At 53.1% G+C, this 22631-nt stretch overlaps 1 protein-coding gene across 2 annotated transcripts in view; it reads right to left on the reverse strand.

Annotated features, from left to right (window-relative positions):
- LOC116946641 (arf-GAP with SH3 domain, ANK repeat and PH domain-containing protein 2) overlaps positions 1–22631 on the reverse strand; it is a 109347-nt gene that overhangs the window by 10753 nt on the left and 75963 nt on the right. For both annotated transcript variants that reach the window (XM_076070011.1, XM_032961755.2), the window contains 13 exons: positions 21724–21799; positions 20397–20483; positions 12266–12372; positions 10719–10788; positions 10025–10112; positions 9115–9163; positions 8065–8231; positions 6965–7098; positions 4953–5047; positions 4533–4722; positions 3224–3309; positions 2097–2212; positions 1047–1114 (listed from right to left, as the gene is read on the reverse strand). In XM_076070011.1, the coding sequence (XP_075926126.1) occupies positions 1047–1114; positions 2097–2212; positions 3224–3309; positions 4533–4722; positions 4953–5047; positions 6965–7098; positions 8065–8231; positions 9115–9163; positions 10025–10112; positions 10719–10788; positions 12266–12372; positions 20397–20483; positions 21724–21799 (1333 nt within the window). The remainder of the gene's footprint in view (positions 1–1046; positions 1115–2096; positions 2213–3223; positions 3310–4532; positions 4723–4952; positions 5048–6964; positions 7099–8064; positions 8232–9114; positions 9164–10024; positions 10113–10718; positions 10789–12265; positions 12373–20396; positions 20484–21723; positions 21800–22631) is intronic.

Consider the following 22631-nt stretch of genomic DNA (forward strand, 5'->3'; position numbering starts at 1 on the left):
GTAATGCTTTTTTATACAACGCGGTCGCAAAACCATTCTACGGAGAGAGTGATTTATTTTTTTTAGCAAAACCTTGGATTGCGAGCATAATTCGTTCCGGAAATGTGTTTGTAATCCAAAGCACTCGTATATCAAAGCACTCGTATATCAGTCGTGATCACGTGATGCTCGGCAGACAAAGCGTGCATACGTACGTCACGTGATCGCAAGACCTCGCTCGTTTTTCAAATTAATATTTATTTTAAAAAAATTTTGCTCGTCTTGCAAAACACTCGCAGACCAAGTTACTCGCAATCCAAGGTTTTACTGTATACCGCGAGCCTCCACCGCCCTGGGGCACCGTGCGTCAGGTGGCAGCGTGCGTTAGGCGGCAGCGCCGCGCTTTGTCCACTGAGTGGCGCACCGGTCGCTTGAAGCGCGGCAAAAAAAAATGTCTTGCCACGTGTTTTTTTAGCATTGACCGATTTCAAAGGTTCTGGATCACACGAAGTTCAATGTCAATACCACATGCATTTCAAAACTGGAGGCAAAGCTCCACTTTTGGGAAATGCTGGAAATAATAATTATAATTATCTCGACGATTTGCCTGCTTTACGCCGGGGCATCTCAGGAGCGATTTACACGAGATGAAGCGAGCTTGCATCTCTCATCTCAGCACGAGGTGACCCGGCACCTCGCCTGCAAGTGGGCATTAGTCTGGAAGTAGGGGGGCGATGATTGCAATGTGTACTCGCAATTGGTTTAGTTGCACAATGATCCTATGCGTGCACTTAAATCTGATGTGAGCGGAAGGTATGCGATAAGTGAGGACATGACAACGATCTTGACTGCTGGCCACTGCGATATCGTTTTTATGTAATTCTCATTTATATATGCGTACGTTTGTCCAATTTTACGGATAAATTTGCAGTTGGGTTTTTTTCCGGTTGAACGAACCGGAAAATATTTCCACACCCGGGCGCGCCACATCCACTGGCTGTGGATTCTAGTCACATGTTCCTCTGCTGGTTAGCAAGCGTGCCGTGAAGGGGAGAAAACCATCGTACCAGCTCCTCGCACTGCGACTGTCTGGTCCTCTTGGCGATATCCATCGCGGTTTCCCCACTCTCGTTTGCTGCACGCAAACACACAGACACACCCACGCATTGGCACAAAACAACACGCGGCAGCTTGCTTAGGCTAACACAACCTTTGTCACGGCGTGTTTCTCAACAGCCGTGCGATGTAGAAGGTAGTTGTGTTTAAACAAAAAGGTTTCCTGTAGCCACGCATGAACACCCACAGCCAACAACAACAAGCTGCCTGATCGCCAGTAAGTGATGGTGATATCACCGCAGCGCTTGTGCCAGGCTAGGTGCCGTTTGGCAAGAGGTCACGGGCCAGATCCAGGTGTTATAGGTTAACTAACTGAAATAACTGGCAGATGCATTACCTGTGCCCCCCACTGTACCTACTCCCCTCTGTGTGCCGCCAAAGTACAAAGAAAAAGATTCGCCTTGTAGCTATGCAACCTGTTGAGACGGGTGCAGTTAGCAAGTGCCTATTGAGAGGCCAGCACGGCACCCGAGGGAATGGTGTGGCCGGTGCCTTGCCTTGGTCTCCCCGGTGCTGATGTTTACACAACACACCAGGTTCTCATTTAAGGCCTGGTTGACGACCTAGGGGAGGCTCGTGACCAGTTCAGATAATCACCGCTCGTGTTGTTAGCCATGGTCGGCAATAGAACTGCGGTGAGCTGGTTCACGTTGCGATGCACGGACCACTACAGCACCGCTCCCCACTCGCCCCCCCCCCCCGCACCTCCCCTGGGGATGGATGCTGGCAACCTTCAGGCAGCCCTCCCTGTGTCATTTTATAATAAAATTATTTAGCGACGCTGCTGCTGCGTTGGCAGTGGTGCACAAGCACAGTGAACAAAACAAACTCAACGACGTTCATCACCGCCCTCAAATATGGCCATATCATTAATTTTTATTTACAGGTTCATTTTATGATCGTGCCACTGATCATTTTTATTCGGATAGCGAACACTGTTCGTCGACCTCCCAGTCGGAACGACGACCCCCTGCTCTCCGTACGACGCCGGCAACCCTCACCGATATCCGTGGCCGCCTTGCTGCGGAGCAGGAGCTTGAGGCACTCAGTGTGGTTGTACACGCAGCAGTAGTGCAGCGCCGTGTTCCCCTTCACCGTCTGCTTGTTCAGGTTCCCGCTGCGAACGAGGAGGAGAAGGCGAGGGCGCCCGTTGTTAACCCCGGGGAGGAGTCGCGGCGCAACGCGGGTCAGCAACCGTGCGCGCGAGTCGGTCTGATCTCGCGACATCCTACCGACCCTTTCCCGTTCCAATGACGTACGCGTACACGTACGAATATAAAATAAAATAACTTTACCGGTACTGAGGTTCCCACAAGGCCATGCGGGAGGGCCGTGTGGCAAAGTTTGGCGCCTGCTATCGTAGATTGCGGTCGTGTCGCTACAGTTCTCTGCGGTGAGTACAATGTATTTTTAAAAACGGTGCTACGCCTCCCTGAATAAAATTGACGCTGTAGCGCTTGCGCTTCGGCGGTGAACGGAACCCCATCCCCTGCAACTTTGCAGACGTCTCAGAACGGGAAAGGGTTAATTACAACAAGAGCAATACGGGCGATTAATTAAACTATTCGTTCGTGGGCCATCGTTAGCGGCCGTCCGATTGTACTTGTCGACGCTGATGAGAAACATGCAGCTGTAAGCGGATTTACAAGAATGACACGCGGAGGACCTTGGAAATATAAGAAAGTTACAACAGCGAATAAATCATAGCATTGCAGACACCGGGTCGAGAATACATTTGAGGAAAACAACATTGAAGCAGTGCTCCATCCGCTGCCGGATGAAGATGTTCCCCAAGCCGTCGCCAACTCTAGCAGTCTTGCAAAATCAACAATCTATCCAGCTCCCGCACAATGTCCTCTGTCGTGATCCATTACTAGTCTCGACCACTTGCCATCCTCCCATCCAGCGAAGTGTTCTGCCAAAACCCACACTCTTTTCTCAATAGACAATATGATGAATCTAACTTGTGTATGTTCTCATGTCCACGTGTTCCTCTTTCAGCTTTTGTTCCATTCACGTGCTGCATATCTCTCGAATTATCCACTACCCAGCACATCTACACCGGCATCATCATCATCATCATCCCTTGAAGCAGAGACCTATCGTGGTGACCCCTGACCCCAGGCACCTGTTCTGAATGAGAAAGTCCACGATGTGCAGGGAGCAGCGATCCATCTTCCTGACGGCCAAGTGCAGCGCCGTCTCCCCAACCTCCTGCGCACAAACACGGAGCAGCGAACCGCCGGTAAAATCTTATCACGAGCCCTATCGCGTATCCCACGGGCAGCGGCGGCGGGCGACGTTGCGCGGCGGGTAAATGTTTGCTGCGTGGGGTTGCAAAGTCATCGCGATGTGGTCCCCAGCAACGTCGCTCAGGAACGGCCGTGGCCATCGCCGTAGAGCCTGCCGTGTGCGCGGTGCGGGGCCACCGCTCGTTCTCTTCTGCTGGCCCCGTGCTCTACACCTCCCCCCCACCCCCACCACCACCACCTCCGATTAGAACGTTTGACTACGTACGGTGCAAAAGAAGTTCAACATACGTATTTACATACCTCAGCCATCAATGCTCTACCATGTGCCGACTGCTTCTGTATTGTATGCTATATGCCATTCTATAGGTCTCCTTGTAAACCTATACATATCCGTCTAAGTCTAGAGGTCGTTGTTTTTAAACAGCCTCTTGGGATGTGGTCGCATTGAGCTGCGGTGTATTAATCTACATTGTATTGTACTATTCTATGAGTCTATGGGTCTCTGTTCATCTATGCATCTCCGTATAAGTATACGGATCTCCGTGTCCGTCTGTGGGTCCTTCATGTGGCTCTCAGGATCTCTGCATAAGAGGTCTATGGATCTATGGCTCCTTGTTCCTATACACTGCCTTCGGATGTTGTCACATTTAGATGCGAAATACAAATACATATCGCGTAACTGTACTGCGAGTCTACGGGTCACCGTGTCTGCACAGCGTCTTGAGACGCTACACAGATGCAACATGTTGTATTGTACCATAGCATTACACTTCTTCTTTTTTCACACGGCTGATGTAGATGCAGAGCAACGACTACAAATTCACATTCAGGTAGTCAGGCCATATAACCGCGTCAGGAGCAGTAGCGGAGAGTATCGCTGTAATGTCTTGTTCGTATTTGTGGATCGGGGCATTGCGTCATTGTACGCTCTGTTCTGGATGACCACAGTCGCGGCACACTACTGGAGAGTTTTTAACTTTCCATTTGCGCACCCGGTATCCGCATCTGCCATGGTTTGTGCAGTGAATGCGCATTACACTATCGCGGTAAGGAGCGGCGGGCACACGCTCGCCCGCTCGCCCGCCCGCCCGCCCACTCGCCCGCCCGCTCGCCCGCCCGCCCGCCCGCCCGCCCACTCGCCCGCCCGCTCGCCCGCTCGCCCGCCCGCCCGCCCGCTCGCCACACCTGGCCCGGGTACGGTGGCAGTGCCTCGGTGAGGTCCACCCCCTCGGCGTGCACGGCGACGAGCGCCAGCACGTCGCGCGACGTCACCGCGTTGTACAGGTTGTTGAGCTTGGCGGCCGACGTGCTGCCTGACTTGCGGGCGAACCGCCGCTCCACGTACTTGGCCAAGATGTACTCCTTGCGCGCCACCCTGGGAAAGCGCGAGCGTACGGGCCGGGGGGGCGGGGGGAAGGCGGGGGGCGGAAGGGGGGGGGGGGCGCGGGTGCAAACGAGACATGGCCGCTCGTTACGAAAGTTGGCGAAGCTCTCCCATCGTCGCGCGCGGCGAAGCCTCGGACAACGCCCGGCGCAAACCCGGAAACGCGCGGGGCAGTGCGTGCGAGCGGTGAGACGCGGGCAGGGAGGAGCGACCGCCCTCACATGTCGCTGTTCGGGGTCGGCTTGGAGCTGGACGCGTCCGGCAGCTGAGCCTCCATCACATCGTTGAACCCCGAGTTCCCCACGTTGCGCGCGATCTGCCAACCAGGGACGTCGGTTACAAACGAGTTGCGAAAAATCATGCACGTGCATGGATCATGTCAAGTGTTCCAACCGTGTGTGTGTGTTGTATTGGAAGGCAGTGCTTCGATGGAAGTACGGACGCTCAAGGGTAGCTGTCAGGCCAAAACACGTTCTGAGTCCTTTTCGCTCCGGTTTTGCGTTGCCCAAGTTTTTGAAGACTCCTTTAATAAATTTGGGCGATTATGAAGAGGATGAGTCCCTAACAGCGATGAGACTTCATACTAAAATTGAATTTACATTGGATCATCTTTACCGGAGTTATCGTAACCCCCCACATCGACCCACTATGGACCGACGGACAGACGGAGAGACGGACAGAGCTAATGCATTAACGCTTTCGACCCTACACGGAAGGCACTCAACTCAATGCTGTGCTGGGCCGCAAAGCCGGCAGGTGGCAAGCTGAATGATTGATTAGCCTTACATGTCAGATGATGTAAGTAACATAAACGACAGTGTGCATTGCCAGGGAGCTGTAGCTCGGGACCTATAAAGGTCACTCCTCTCGGTCAAAACGTAAATCTCACCCCTGCTATGGGGCTGGTGGTGGGAGAGGTGCGGGGGTGGTGGAACTGCCTGGTCTGCGGACTCGTCTGCCTGGGAGGAAAAGCAAATGCCTTCCCTGTGTGCCCTTGGAGTTACCTGGATTCGCACAGAGCCGGGCGAGGACCGACCGCGACGCTAAAACACCCCGCGAAGGTGAAACAACGGCCTCAGCAGCGAAGTTACCGCGAGAGATCGAATTGACGTCTGAGGCTCGTGCCTGTGGAATAATCTGCAAATCACTGCTCATCACTTAAAATGTTTTATAGATAGCCGAGATGATGCCCTAATGAAAAAATATAACAACCATAGCTTCACCAGTTTGACGTAACGTAATTGTGAACGGGACCGAGGCAATGAAAGACGGGGGGGCAAGGCACATCACTCACGAGTAATAGATTAGGACCTGCGTTGCCAAATCAATTTCACACACCCCTTGATGTAAGGGCAGGAGTTCAATTAGCAAGAAATATCGGGCTGTACCACCGAGCGGACTAAAAGGGAAGGACGCGCGGTCCGTTAGAAATGACGCACAGGGTGAGAGTGGGCACGAAGTAAACCCCTGATGGGGCCACACCACAGACACACCCACAATCAGTGGCATAGCCTGGTCGGCATGGGCCCTGGAGCAAGGAATGGAATGTGGTACCCCCCCCCCCCCCCCCATAGCGTGGTGCCTGGGCCACTCCGGTCCATAAGCCCCGGTGCAGCTGCACTGCCTTTACAGCTCGACAGCTAAGCCACTGTCCACAATCACAGAAGAGAAGAGGCAGGCACAGGGCTGCTGTTTAACGAGAAAGACCCAAGGTAATGAAGACGTGTAGAGCACGGCCGTGGGGAGACAAGCACAGCTGGTGCATCTGCCAGTCATCTCAGTCAACCCAGCCGCAGTGCAGCTGAACTCCTGTCAGCGAGCCTTCGCCACTTCACGTGCCAGGCTATGTGCACTTTAAGGCAACGTGAAGTGTCGAACACCTGCTGATAGGAGGTCACGGGACAAACCTAGGTGCCATGGGTTGACTGGCAGATCCGCCTCCTGTGCCCTCTATTGTGCCAACTCGCTGTGCTATAGCGGCCCGGCACTCCGCTCGTTGTTATGAGCGTCGCTCCTCCGCCTCCCGCTGTTGCTGGAGGGCGACTACCTCCAACCCAGAAGCGTCCTTCAAGAGCATTCTCCTCCACAGAGGCTGATCTTTGACACCGCTCGTACCGGTCATCTCCAAGTCCACTCAGCTCTCCGAAACCTCTCGTGGCGAATCATTCCGCGAGACACACACATGGGCCCCGTGAGACAGACACCGCCGCGTGCCAGATGCCGCGAGACCAACCAGCAGCTCGGAGGTTCCGAGGACGTCGAGCGTGAGCGACTGGATGCGCGAGACGTGGACGCCCATCTCGCGGTGGATCCCCGAGCACTCGATGCACGTCAGGATGCCCAAGTTGGTGGAGAGCCACGACGGATCTGTGCAGAGCGCAAGGAGGCAGCAGCAGCAGCAATGATGATGGTGATGAGGGGGCGGCGGGGGGAGCATGGGGTGGGCGGGGGCACGGAGGGGTGGTGAAGGGGGGCAGGGCCAGACATTTTTCTTGAAACCATCACACTCATTGCTTTTTTCTTGCTCTGTTGATTGGCACTCTTAAATATAAATATTATTATACTTAAGGCAAAAAAAACTCAATAAATCGCAATAAATTACCAATTGTCAGGGACTTTACTTCATGGGGGGTGGTTGGGGGCAACTGCCCGCATCACCCGCCTCCCCCTGCCTTGGATCCGTCACTTTGCATAAACCTTGCTTCTAAACCCCTCCCTCGTGACGCGTTCCTTTGGAGCATCATGGGTAAAAGCGTAGAAAGGGCGGGACCCCATTCTGTGTCTCCACGTGTAAATAAATCAACAACCATTTGTCGTGACATGGCGACAGGGCATGCGGGGATAGAGCTGGGGCAAACGAGAGACAAATCAAGGAAATTAAATAAAGGCACGAGGCAGCAGGGGGTGGGGGGGGGGGAGACGTTTGACACAGGTCCTGCTCCTCCTAACGGACTCACGAACGCAAGCAAGTTCAACAAAAACCTCACGGCAGGGGCGGCAGCGTTAACTACCTCGTGGCTTCCATCCTGACCCTGACGCCTGCTGTATATTGGCATGACCTCCTCGTGGTCATGCGGATTTTTCTCTGGGGCCTCCGGTTTTTCCCCTCCACATTAAAAAACACGCGCTTAGGGTGTTTGGCTGCTACACATTTCCACGTGATAGGCCACTTCGTGGAGCTACCATTTGTGGCCAACATCAAAACAAGACCGACGGCAGTTCCTTGTCGAGCGCGTCGGCGAACCGTCGGGAAAAAGCGTTGGGGGGGGGGGGGCGATCGCGGGCGCGCTGCACAGCGTGCCGGGGCGATCCCCGAGGGGACGCGCCTCGTACCCGGCGCATCGCAGTCGCAGCAGCTGTTGTTGCCGGGCGTGCGCAGGATGTCGGCGATGATGTCTTTGGTGAGGTCCGTGGCGCTGTCGCACTCATCGCTGCCCGCCTCGCCGCTGAACGCCATGTTCAGCGCCTCCTCCTTGCTGTTCGTCAGCACCGAGATCCACCTGCGGACACAAGCGCGGCGTCGCTTCCGTCACTGCAAGTGGAAGACGGCGGTCGTCAAATGGCCGGCTCTGTTAAGTGAGCTATCACGACTGACGCCACCGCAAACCCGGCCATCGATGATCTCCCGGTCTCCAAGCAACAAATCACTCGTGTCACGGCAACAGCACCCTTGCAGTGTCAGAAGCGGCCGAGTGCACTCACGTTATTGGTGACGCTGCCCGGTTGAAGATCTTGCCCTTCAGTATCTCGAGTATAATAGTGCACGGCTGTACTATTGTTTATTATATTGACATTATTTCCCCGGCAAAGCCTCACCGAGTCTCGGGACTCTTTTACCAGGAGGGTCACTGTAGGAGGGTCGGAGGGATTTATGGGCTTCCCAATTAAGTAATTTTAGGAAATTGGCAATTTTTTTCCAAGCTGTCAGCACACATGGCCTACTACTCCTTTTTGAAGAGTCTTACCGGATCTTTAACGTGTCTACTGCGAAGCAGGCTTTGTGTATTTTGTTTTTTTTTATGGTTAACACACCCGCGGCAGTTAACCAGGGCGGTCGTTGCCCTCGTCCGTTCCCGAATCACAAGGGCGCAGTGACTCGCCGCGTCAATCGCACGATTCGCTAAACGCCGTCTCACCCTCCCTCTGATATTCCGACTGTATCCTTGGCGCTTGAAAAACAATAATAATAAAAACGCTTAATAAAAACAACAAAAATCCAGAGCGGCCGTGGGCTCCAACCACGGCCCCCAGCAACGAGCGGAGAATGCTAGGTAAGCGCGGTCACACCTCCGATTAGCACGGTTGGCTACGTACGGCGCGAAAAAAAGTTCAACGTGCATACGTGTGCCGAGAGCGGGGGGCGGGGAGGGGCGGGGTGCTCACATGAGGCAGTCCTGGTCGTCCTCGGCTTGAAAGTGATACGTCCGGTTGTCTGCACACCGAGGACGGCAACATGCGGCGATTGATCAACAAATCAGCGGCAGGCACGCCATGCCGCCTGCATTTCTAAAAGCGCAGCAGCGGCGATGGCAGAGCTGGCAGTGACAGCCGCCTTAGAATAAATGGCACAAGCAGGCGCTGAGAGCTGAATGTAGGGGAAAGTGCAAAATTGATTAATAAAATCCGTGCAGAGTTCATGAAACGTAACGGTTAAGTGGTTACGTCTGCTTTGAATAACAGTGCAAGGTTAAGGATGCATCCCTGCAATCGTTTGCTCACACCACTTGTTCTAGGAGAGCCCCTCTCGGGGGTAACACTTTGGTCTACTCGTCCACACTGGTAAGACTTCTTGGAGAAAGTGGGAGTACTCACGTTTGACCCACCACACGCGACCTGCCGATCGACTAACCATGCCGAGCCCACTCACACCGCTGGGTCGACCGAGGAGGCGGTGGTGGGGGGGAGGGGGTGGTGTGGGGGATTTAAGAAACCGTTTCAAAGGCCGAGTCGGGATTTTCTCATCGAACCGGCGACCTCTGTGTTGCAAGTGCAGCGCGCTGCACGGCATGCGACATTAAACAAAAAAATGTGTATATCAGTGAATATCCTCCGGGAATTCGTCGTGGCTCGCAAGACGCGGTGTGCACACGATGGGCTCTCTCGCTCACGGGCGAGCGAGAGAGCGGGCGAACGTGCGAGCGAGAGGGTGAGAGAGCGTGCGAGAGACCGGATGAGAAAGCGGTTGAGAGCGCGGGAGAGAGAGTGGGTGAGCGAGCGAGAGGGTGAGAGAGTGGGCGAGCGAACGGGTCAGTCAGCATCTGCCGGTGGTGTGCAGCACACGAGGGATAATTACGTGAGATGAGGTCGAAGCTCTTCTTGTCGTCGGGGTACGGCTTTACCTGGCACGTCAGCAGGTTCAGCTTAGCAGGCGGTTGGTTCACCTGTGGGGACAGAGGCGCGAGACGTGCGGGGAAGACAATTTTAGTTGATTCCCTTGCGTTTAAATTATGACCATTGAATACCTCGTTTTGTGAGATGTGCAATATTTCTCAAGGACCCTGTACTCGTTCTCTGCACTACTGATGTTTTTGTCTTTGTTTTGTTGTTGCTGTGCTCTTGCACCACGGATCTCCCTCGTAAAATAGCCGGGCAACTGGCTAAACAGTACCGTGTGGTTTGCTGTCATTCCCCCAAAACCTCCGATTAGCACGGTTGGCTATGTACAGTGCCAAACAATTTCAACGTACATTCATTTGTGTAACAAATCAAAGTAAACGTAAACATTTCTGTGGCTACAAGGGGATGAGTTTCAGATTTGCACTAATCTTGACGCAAAAAGAAACCATTTTGGATCGCAACAAAACATTTTAACGCAGGCCCGATTTTCAGAATTCCTCGGATCGATCAGCAAAACTGGAACACACCCCTTGTGACTACTTAGTCATGGGCCATCTCCTGCAGCGGAACAGCCGTCCGGGCAACATCTGGCGTGAAAATAAAACCGCGGTGACGACGCAGACGAGGGAGCGGATCGCGGAACCCCTCACCGTGCCGTGCGAGATCGTCAGGTACCCATTCTTCACCGCGCACGACCTCTTCTGCCAGACCTTGCGAATTCTGCGCGCGCGTTTCCGAAGCGGAGAGAGCGAGGGAGAGATTTGGCTCATCACGGGCGGTATCGCGACATCCGTCAACAACAACAACAACAACGCTCGACTGTCACGGGAGACACCAATCAGAGATGTCGCGGCGTGTTGTGCGAGCGGCAGCGTTCAGGTAAAAGCGACGGCGATTCGCACTTGTAACGCACTTGGCGCCACTTGTAAGGGCAGCTCAATTAATCTTCGCGGAAGCTACGCGAGGGCAGGCTCGCGCGGTTGACATTTGAGAATGTGACGAGCCAATGGACGGGTTGGCATTTAAAAATGAGTGCGACTGCGAGTGTCTTTGGCTAAATGAAAGTGCTATTTATAGATGACTCCCACGCCCCACAGAGGTTTTCTTGGCTCAATTCAAGATTGAGTCCACAAGAGAGTGATCACTGTCTCCTACTCCCCGTGACAAGACCGTACATTTACATTTGCTCTTGTGATGAAATCCAAACTAAATTTTTTCGGGCATGAATAAACCGCACGCGACACCACACCCGAGAGCGCGTAGGTTTTCGCGGTCGTGATGCGCGGCTCGCCGTGCGTTGTTTTCAGTTTCCGAAGGAGCTCCGGCCGTGTCGAGCAAAAACGTCGGGAGACAGAGTGCCGAACCAAACAAGCAAAAAAAAAGCGAAACCAAGCTATTTTTTTTTATTTGACCAGGTAAGGCTCACTGAGATATATAGCTCTTTTTCAGGAGCGACCTTATCGTGTGGTAATTTATAGCAGCCAAATACTCCAAACGCACGTCGATTCTAAATGTGGAGGGAATAATCCAAATATACAGCAAGCAGGCATCAGGGTCGGAATCGAACCCACGACCTCCTGCGTACCAACCGGAAAAATACGTGGGAGAGCAGCGCCTCGTTCTCCAAGCAAATTCGGGCAGTGAAGTGGCCGAGCAGAAGCGCATTTTACCACCTGTTGCAGAGGTTCGAACCCTGCAGCCACCCCGGTTAATACCGTTTTAAGCAGATAGCCTGCTTCAGCAGTGGACCTCGAAAGTCCCGTGACGTTGCGTGAAAAAAAGAGCAAGAGGCCACACGTGCCTGGAGTCGTGGTTCAAAAATCACCAAATTTGAAAGTGTACCCGAAAATTCCTCCAAATGGGGGAAAAGCACATCGCAATCACCGCCCACAACGACGAAACGTGGCAGGGCCCTTCTGAAAAAGTCTTGAGACTCGGCGAGGCTCTCCTGGGTAAACGTTATATTTTTGTACCCAGCATTCCTCCTCCTGCACGTGTTCTCAACCAACCCTACAAAAGCTGCACCTTTATTAAAAAGCACATACACAGCCACCCTCCTCCTGCTCCAGCAGTAGCAGCCACAGCATGCTGCTGCACACTCCGCCACCACGGCCGTGTGGTACCAGCCACACGTAACCATCGCCCTGACCCGCACCGGCACCTCCTGCACGCGCGAGCGTCCGGCCTGCTCGCTCACCCCTCGCTCTTCTTGAAAAGGTAGCCGGTGCGTTCGCTGCCGTGCTCCTTGTTGCCCTGCAGCTGGTGCAGGCTGTAGCCGGCACCGCTCTGCCTTCCCTGCGAATCCTGGCACACGACACCCACGAGCGCAAACATCACGCAGCAGGCTGTTTGGGGGTGCGGGGGGGGGGGGGGGGAGGGCGAAGCGTCGTCGGCCGAGCACCGATTCTGAAGGCCGGCACGATGCGCAAGGAGGCGCTCCGTCTGCAGCACCGCGCCCGGCCACCTTTGTGTCCCCCGCTGCCGGTGTCTATGCACCGCAGCACCGACTGTACCGGCTTACGGCCGAGGCCGACTAAGCGGGGGGGGGGGGGGGGGGGGGCGGGGGGCACACGTCCCCGGGCCCCAACGCGCCATTGGCTTCCAAAGTAGCACACGCACGTGGGCAGGCCCCGCAGGGAAGGCCCCACCGACAGTGGCCGGCAGGGGAGGCGGCCGAGCTCATAAATCACCCGGCTCGGATCGACGAATTCACTCGTCCGACGTCGTTGGGTCAACGTTGGCGCAACGTTCCGCGCGTCTACCGGATATACTGCCCTGCGGTTTAATGGCATAAAAAAACACTTCAGGATAACTTTTATCCGTCAGGTTTGTTTATAAAGGAAGTTCAAGTGAGGGGGCCCGGTGCCGCGGCAGTTTGCCCACTCGTGGTAAGCGAGGTTATATAAGGTGCGAGCGTTGAGAAATGCACTTACTTACTACGAACCAGGCGACCCAAGTTAATTTCCCGGCCGTGGCTAAAAGTCAGTGGCAGGTGACATCTGAACGAACGCGTGTTTAGAAGTATGGTCAAACAAACCCCATCAGTAACAATGCATTGGCAGGCCTTAATTCAGCAGTGTATTTTGATCACGGGCTACGAATTATTACAATTTTACAAGGAGATACGACACACACGCGATGTTGCATGCAACTGGAAACTGGTGTTTACGTCAATGTTGTGGAGATTAACACTTATTGATGTAAAACTGAACATTTATGTCATCAACATTCCCCTGATCCTTAAAAGGTTATTATTAACCAAATTAGTCACTTGATAAGTTGAGGGAGAAATAATAATAAAATTGCATTCCAAAACGTAAATCGAACGGACATTCATTCACCCTCAATAGGTGTCAGGCACAACACGACGAATAATTGTGGTACTTTGCAACTGAACAATCACCGGTAAAAAACATCACGCACAGGGATACGATGCGCACCGTGAAAGGAAACAGGATGGTCAAGTGTTAGGATCTAAGCTGAGATGGCAGGAACGATTTCACAAAGACTGAGGCGAAGTTTTTGTAATTTCCATCGCAAATATTCATTGTCTACTTCGTGCCACTGGCACCACAGCTACGCCCACTTAGAAGACTTCCCGTGTCAACATGCAGCTAAAACAGCCGCGGATCTGATTGTTTTTGCCATTTTATCCACACCCACACTTTTATCCCGAATGCGCTCTCGCCGTGATGTCACGCGACGATGCAACCTTTCGTATCGTTCACAGAGCAGTGTAACCTCCGCGTGGTCGAGAACGACCCACGGAAGAGGACACCACAGAGCTACCTCTGAGATCCCTTCATCACGTGACCTCTGGTTCTACACACAGTAGAGGGCAGCACTTTCCCACTCGCTGTGCATATGAATGGCGAGGTTCGCCACACGACGGTCAAATCGAAAATTATTACTCTCAAGAGCTGGAATTCTGGCAAATCAAACGAACCGCCCACGTTTAATGCGATGCTTTTTTTGCGCAAGTCATCGGTGACCGGGCCGAGACCCATCATCTCACTGCAAACTCGATAAACACCGGTTTCATCACAGGTGGCGAAACCTGGAGTCAAACCCTGGAATCTCGGCAGGGCACCGCGAGCGGAGATGTAACGCGCGACGCATCCGGCGACAATGAAGAGAGCGGAAGGCAGCACGGACGATGGCACGGACGATGGCACGGACGGGCGGGCAAGCGAGCGGGCGGGCGGGAGGGCAAGCGGTGGAGTGGAAACCGTGGAGCGGAACAGAAATCTGCACTTACTCTTCTAGACTTGGGAGTAGAAGAGGCAAACAGGCAGCGCGGGGGAGGGGAACGAGAGATTTAGTGACTTCTCAGAAAACAGCACGGATCTTTTTGCAGCAGCTTTATATTGTTGGCAACCAGCCTTGGCTTTGAGCTCACGGCCGCTGGGGCGATGCCCCCCCACCCTGCCCCCCCCCCCTTGATTAAATGCCACGCCGCCGTACGTTGAAAGCAACTACAAAAAAACAAACAAACAGAAAGCCATAAAAGCACTAATTCAAGCAAAGCAAAAGAGAAAGACAAACATCGTTTGAAGAGCGCCGCCTCGCACATCGGCGCGTGCTCGTCACTAAAATAGAACTGTCAAATAGATCCTCGAGGCCCGCGATGCTTTAGAGGTTTTACCGCTAATTAGTCAAGCGCATTGCTAGAAAGAGAGCAGAATGCATTTAGATAGAACGAGCCCCTGCCACCTCACGGCCTATTCCTTTTGTACGTTGGCAAAGCAAAGCGCTTCACAATTCGACTTTCGAAGGCTTCCTTCGCCACGGCAACTTACGGCAACCCAAAAAAAATGGAAAGCGGTGCCGCGCTACCTCGGAGTTACGTTCAAGTGAAATCTGTTCGCAGAAGCAACAGCAGCAGCAACTCAGCGGGGTTCTGGTACAACAAACTAATACAGTAACCGGTAATTGATCACAGTTGACGTGCTGCGCTGATGCAGAGCAATGCGTGCCTTTTGCATAATTCTCAACGAAGGGTTCTGCCGGGGAAATCGCGCCACTTGAGACGTTATCCAGAAAAAAATAACAACAAAAAATAAAAATAAACGATGTGTTCCATATACTGAGCAAGCTAGAAAAAAATCCTCCGGTTACATTTTCAAAAAACTGTTCATAATTACTCCATAGGCAATATATGAACTACGCAGAAAGAAATGAAATTCACTGCCAAATTGGACAAGGTATAAACCAGTGCGTAGGTTTTCGCTGTTGTGCTGGACAGCTCTCCGATGTGTATAGAGGCTGTGCCGTGGTGTTGTCTCGGCACGGTGTCCAACGTTTCGCTCCGCGTGCTGGGAGCTTCTTCAGGAACACACTTCCTGAACATGGTTGGTGAAGAAGCTCCCAACAGCATGTGGAGCGAAACGTTGGACATCAATACCGAACATTTTGAGAGCACATCGGAGAGCTGTAACGGCGCTCGTTGCAAAGCACCTTCAAACACCTCCGTGAAACACTCCCCGACACGTCTTCGGAGAGCAGGACGGCTGACGGCTGTGACAAAAATGGGCGAGGGCTTGGAGCCCGCCCTTACTCGCACTAGCCGAATGCGGGGACAACACGTGGTGGCCATCTCCGGAACCAAAATTAACGTCACCATCGCCTCCCGTTCGCACGTTAAATTTGGCGAAAAACCAATTTGCAGCACCAATGACGCAACGTGCCAACTTAACACCTGGAGCTTGTGTGGCGTTACTCTCCTGAGAGATCTCTAAATTTAAAAAAACTCAACGGCCACACGACTGGCAAGGCGAACAGCTCCACGCATTCTCGTCAATGGCAACCGAATTTTGTTTGAGAAACGCAGAATAACAAACGGAGATGAGCACGTGAATCAAAAAGCCACACGTTACCATGAACCAAAAAGCCACACGTTACCATGAACCAAAAAGCCACTCGTTACCATGAACCAAAAAGCCACACGTTACCATGCACCAAAAAGCCAAACGTTACCATGAACCAAAAATCCACACGTTACCATGAACCAAAAAGCCACACGTTACCATGAACCAAAAAGCCACTCATTACTGTGAACCAAAAAGCCACACGTTACCATGAACCAAAAAGCCACACGTTACCATGAACCAAAAAGCCACTCATTACCATGAACCAAGAAACCACACATTACCATGAACCAAAAAGATACACGTGACTGTGAACCAAAAAGCCACGCGTTACCGTGAACCAAAAAGCCACACGTTACCGGCAGCAGGAGCCTAAGGTGGGGTTGGCCCTGAGATGCATGTTTACGCGAACGAGGCCTACGGCAGCCGGCTCCCACTCGCCCGCAAGCGTCCCACGAATGAATCGGCGGTCGACACGGCACTAAGCGACAACGAGCACCACTGAGGACCATACTCCCCGGCACGGAGCTTTAGAGGCAGAGCCCAAGGGCAGAGATCTTTTAAGGGGCGGACGCCGGAGCATCCGGCCATGGATCTCCACCACACCCCCCCGTGCCTCCGGAATCCTGACCGCAGTGCAGCGGGGGAAGTGTCACGGCTCTGTATAATTTATTTGCTGACGATCCATTATTCTGCAACGGGATAGCGTGCAGAAGCAGCAGCAGCAGCAACCGTAAAGCTCTCCGGTGCTCCGCCCCAATCTCCACACCGCTCCCTCTTCTCCAACCACCCCGCTGCACCCACAAACCCCCTCTCGTGGTGCACGGCCCTCAATATTGCAGCCACGCTAAGGATTATCAGGTAATTGCTGTAATGGGTGCTCACGGAGGTAGGTAGCTCAGTCGATCTGCGGATGGCTACGGCGGCCAGATTGGCGAGCGGGAGCCGACGCGACGATGCCGACAAAACAAAAACGAGCGGCGTCTGCCGCGCTGCGGGATGAGTCGATGGCATGAGGCCCGGATGGCGGCACGTCTCGGTGTGGTTACCCCTGGACGCTCGTTTCCACGTGCCGCTGAAGGGCCAACTCCGACGGCCGGATAAACGTTTGTCCGAGTCCTTATCAGTGAGAAGAGTCACCATCGTCTATCCCATCCCCCCAACCCCCGTCCGCCCCAGAGGGCCGAATAAATGATGGTAGATCCTCGCCACCTTCCTTCACCTCGAGATTCATCTTTCCCAAGCAATCGAGCACCTCCCCCACCCCCCGCTGTGCCATCTCAGCTACCCCGGGAAAGTCGCTTAATCAGGGAGCCCAAAGGGCACCCGCGCAGGAGGAGATCAAATACCTGCCTCACGTGCTAATCTTCACACAGCATCACCCCCCCCGCCCCCCCTGACATGGCAGAATCGGATTGCCCCCTGCTGCTTCCTCTCCACCTTTTGCGAGTGCCTTCTTTTTTCCCTGCCTTGAGCGGGACGTCTCTTTCATTGCCAAATAATTGACGACTCGGAGCCCCCTCGTCAATCCACTTCGGGATGAAGGCCTCACCACCCCCCCCACCTCGCCTTGTTGGTCACGGCGGTCATGTGACCATACTTCATCACACTGTTCAGTACAAGCCGGTGAGCAGGTAGTAGGGAGTGCGCCCAGGACCGGTTCTCACTCGTGAGCCGCCAATGATGTTAACCGTGGCCGGGAATCCAACGATTCTGGCGGCTAGTTTAATTGCGCAACGTCTTAGCCACTGCACCACTTCTCTCCCATTATATGGCTATAGGATTTATATATCTTTACATTGCAGCCTTGCAGCAGGGTGCTCAGGGTCAGCAGTACGGGTTTGGGAAGTTTAAGCACGTTTATTATCGTCGTCAGCATCGCAGGAGGAGCCCTTTGGCGCTGCGCTCCGCCTCGAGCGGAACACTGGCCCCAGCTACTCCGTTCCCTCCAACAGTGATTTAGTGGTGAAGTGCATCTGGGCGTTGAAAACTTAGTAACGCAGTCACCGCTCACGCAGTCTCAGCCACCCCCTTTCTCCTTCTCCGTGTTCGTCTTCTAATATTACCTATATATTTAATTTTGGATGTGACATTAAAGGAAACAATCCAAACAATGAACACAATCGCGCCTTTAAATATATTTATCACAAGGAGGCATTTGAAGGTAAAGGTGCAGCCCTGTGATTGCTTGCTCACAACACTGCTGGCGGAAGGGCCCTGTGCTATAGGGAGCACTATTATTATTTTTGGTGTGTTTAGTTTGTTGTCCTTCTCCCCGCACCTCCGATTAGCACAGTTGGGTACGTGCGGTGCGAGAAAAGTTAAACATACATTTATACACCAGAGAGCCCCTCTAGAGGACACTTGGCCTCTTCTTCAGCGCTGGCAAGACGTCTTGGAAGAGGTGGGAGCAAACCACACGCTCTACCCCACCACACGCGACCTGCCGATCGGCTAACTGTGGTGTATCCACGGATTCCGCTGGAGTATTTGAATCGCACCAATCCGGCGACCTCTGGATTACAAAGTCCAGTATGCCAACCGTTACACCACGGCCATAGTGTCCATGGCAATTGAACCGGCCGTCAAAACGAGGCCCCCGAACGAGGCCCAACGATGCCACCGCTCCTTGCCATTGCCTGGCGCGACGGTCGAGGGGAGAGTTAAACTGCCCTCGAGATGGTTGCGCACTTTCAAATGTGGGAGACGGGCGGCTCCTGGCTTTTAATGCCTCTTACGCTGCCGGGCTGCGATGCATTTTTAATGCGGACGATTGCTTTGAAGCTGAAGCTGCCGCCGCGGCTGCTTCTGCCATCAGAAGAACATTAGCTGCCAGTGGCAACGAACGTTGGCGAAATGCTCCGGATCGAACACTTCTCAGATTAAATGTCTCAACCGAATGTCTAAAGCGGTTCCAAGGGGGAAAAACCTCACAAGGAAATGTTCACCGAGTTGAATAAAGACGATGGAAATCATTTTTCTCTTAACAGATTTGTAAGTTATATTTTTTAAAAGACGTTTAATCTCCCACTTTCAGCACGTTTTATCGATATGCTGGCACCCCCTCCCCATATGAATGTGGAATTTTCACCACCCTCTTAAGAGCTACCAATACAAATGAGCACTGCCCTTCGCACTTCTGAGCAGAGAAGACACCGATTTTGACTTGATGAGACTCCCCGCACTGTACAATTCAAGTCACGTGCAAAGACGAACGTGGAATTGGCCAGACAGAATGATACAACGCACAAGCCGGTGAGATAATCCACCATCAGTCGTGGGGGGTTGTTTGACCATACTTCCCCACGCTGGCCAGTGTGAGAGAAGGTAAATGGGGAAGGGGGGGGGGTACTCGGACCGGTTTCAGAGTGCAACTCGATAACCGCTCCCGCCTCCGCTCCACGGCCAAGACGGCACGGCGTGGGGGGCGGAGCCCTCATCCAGCAGTGGATTGAGAAAGGACTCGCGAAGTGGAGTGAATATAAACATTTTCTTTCTTTTCGTTCACATTCCGGGTCCCGCGTGAATTTACACCGCATTACTTTTGACACTAACAGCCGACTGCCGGAGCCTTTCTATTTTTATCTCAGCCGCACTAATCATCAGGGGGGTTTAGAGTCAGAACATCATTAATTGTTCCCGCTGAACCTCTTGGCTAAGGCTGGGGGGACTCCGGCAGCCCGTGGCCACACGACGCCCTGCCACTGCGACGCGGCCCCGCACACGATATTGATTCGCCACAGCGAGCATCCGAGCAACACTAATCGGGTACTAGAGGAGGACAATTTTCGACCTGCCCAAGGCGCCGTGTCTAATTTTAGCGCCGCCCTCGGTCACCGCTGACACTCGAAGGGCCTCGCGTCTATTGCAGCAGCGGCGGAAGGGACTGAGGCGCGTGCGTCAAAAGTGTGGTTGCCCGCCAAAGGTATTTGATGGCCCAAATTAAAAAGTTCCCACCCGTGCCCATTGGCGATGTAGGATTCAATCGTGGCACAAGCCCTTAGCCCACACCAGCTAATGGGCCCGGTGGCAACCGGGCGCACGCACATCTTCATTCCTTGGCGATTTTTTTTTTACTATTAACTATTGTTATTGTACCAGGTAAGGCCCACTGAGCTATACAGCTCTTTTTCAGAAGCGACCTGGCCACAAATAATAGCTCAACGAAGTGGCTTATCATGTTTAAATTTGAAGCAGCGGGGAGAGATCTGGTGGTGCAGGACCCACCGCAGTGCACCCTAAGCGCCGGTCCTCACTCTTCTACTATATGATGCGGGCATCATTGCCTTTAAAATCAATTTTAAACAACAAGTCAATTAACAGCTTTTTTTCCCTACCTGCCACCCAAACCATAACCGGCACACCCCCCTAACGGGATAGGGCGGGGTGGGGAGCTCCAGACATCGCAACCGCCCTGACCCGTCACGTGCACCCCCCTGGTGATGTCACGGTCGCCCGTACCTCTTTCTGCTCCACCTGCAGGCAGGTCTTGAGCGTGTCCCGCAGCGAGCACAGCTGCTTGCGCTCCTCGTCCTGACTCTGCTTGATCTGCGTGCCGGGGGACAAGCGCACGGGGCATGCGTCGTGAGCGGCGACGATCGTAGGAAGCGTCGGCGCAACTCTGCGGCGGATGCCCCCCCTCTCTGCCGTGCGGTTCCCCCCACGCTTCGGATGCCACTCTGTCGCTCGTCTCCACGGACGGCCGTCATCATCATCATCATCCTATCTAGCCACGTGGTGCGTCACTGCCCAATGCCACTTACTTTTCTCAACAGTCACTATGATTCAGCAAGTAGGTTTCGCACAAGCCAATATCGCGATTTAAAATTGATTTTTGGGAGAGGCGACGTAGCGATTGAGCCAAATTTACGTTGCGAGGCTCTCCACCGCCCGGCATAGCCAAACAAATTAAATGATCCCGAGTACGAGGGTTTAACAGCGCGCGAATTATTGTTGTTGTGGCTCGCTCGCCAACGGTGAGTGCAAGAGCGATTCTCACGACAAAAGTCATCAATTAGATTCGTGGCGCTTCAGGCTAGACACCAGGAAGTCAGACTAAATCACAAGAATAGAAAAATCCGTGTGTTAAGTTAGCACTGACTCTGCCCGTTTGTCCGTTGGTCTGCAAAGTGGGGTCACGATAACTCCTGTAAAGATGGTCCAAAACGAATGAAACTTTTAGTCGATAACGTTGTCGCTATTCGGGATTTATCCTGCAGACAACCTGCCAAGTCGATGGAAGTGTTATCCAAAACTTTCAGACGCAATCTATCACGAAGAGCATCCGCTTCGCAGGCTAAGATGATAAGACGTCATCCTCATAACCTTACTCGATTCAACCCGTGTCCATTTCAACAGTGATGTTAGTTGCTGGCAGCTTGGCGTTTAGACCCTTTACTGGAGCATTTGGCAAATTGTAATAAAAAAAAGCAGCCTCTCCCTGCCAGACGCCGACGTTGGCGCTCAACCCACACATCAATGGCGAGGGCTCCGTGCGTCCCTCCGGGCCACGGTGCTCGCTCGCAGGCTCCAGCTCGAATTGACGCAACGCCCAAAAACGAGCGTATTTCAGTTTGACAGTGAAAGCGGCTGCCTCTCAAAACGGCGAAGGGTATTTTTGTCCTGTTTCTGTTTTTTCATTTTTCCCCAATGGCTTTTAGGCGCTTAGTGCTCACAACAACACGGCATATTGTATAACCTGTCCGTTCTAATTACCGGTGGGCAGGGGGGGTGGGCAGAGGGGAGCCATTTGGAGCGGCATAATTTGGCGCTCGCGATCCGCACTCACCGTGTAGAGGTCGTTGGCCAGTTTCTCCACGTACGACTTGAGGGACTCGACGGCTTTGAGGCCATCCTGAAAGAAACTGCGCAAGGAAACAAAAAAGAAATTCAGGCCACGGCAAAAAAAGGCCCCGCGCGATTGCTCGCTCAATCACCAAGGGTTTGCCACGGAGACAAAGCGCACCAACTCGTTACCACTTCAACACACCGGCTGTGTGTTGGAGGGGAAACCAAACAACATTTACAGTTTGAGTACGACGTTCCGTTGGTGATTACAACCAGCTTCGTCATATGATTAGCCACAATTGCGAAGAGGTCTTCCATGGTTCTCCGTGACAAAGCTTACCAATTGGCTGTGTCCGGTGGCGGCGGGTTAACGACACGTTTATATTTACGCGATCTCACCAAAAAAAACCTTCATTATGGATGATATTGGTCGTGAAAGCCCTACTACTGCTACGTGTCAGACTGCTTGCTCAAGCCACTGCTGGTGGAAGACCCTCCGTTGCAGGCAACTCGAGAGACAACTCCCCTGGAGAGTGGCCAGGACTGCTCGCTCACGCCCGTCACACGTCCGGAGAGCACTACGATTGTGCGCGTGTGCCTCGGCCATTCGGAGGATGCCGTATCCCCCCCCACCCCCCCCCCCCGATCTCTCGCCTGCTTCCGTAGTTTTTGATGCTATAAATAAAACAAATGATGTATTCAAGGATATTATACATTATCGTATCTAGATGTATATAGCGACTTATTCAGGGGTGCTTTGCAACAATTCTAAAATTGCACGTGAGATTATCCTGGTTGAGATAAAGAGTGGGTTTATTAAAAGTGGTGGTGTAGCTATGCCGCTATGGTGATAGTCAGGAGACTCGTGTCTCACAGCAAGAAGGACCTAGGCTCGATTCCCAACTCGGG

This window comes from Petromyzon marinus, chromosome 27 (genome assembly GCF_048934315.1).
Source record: "Petromyzon marinus isolate PM22_M1 ecotype Great Lakes invasive population chromosome 27, UKy_Petmar_22M1.pri1.0, whole genome shotgun sequence".
NCBI lineage: Eukaryota > Metazoa > Chordata > Hyperoartia > Petromyzontiformes > Petromyzontidae > Petromyzon > Petromyzon marinus.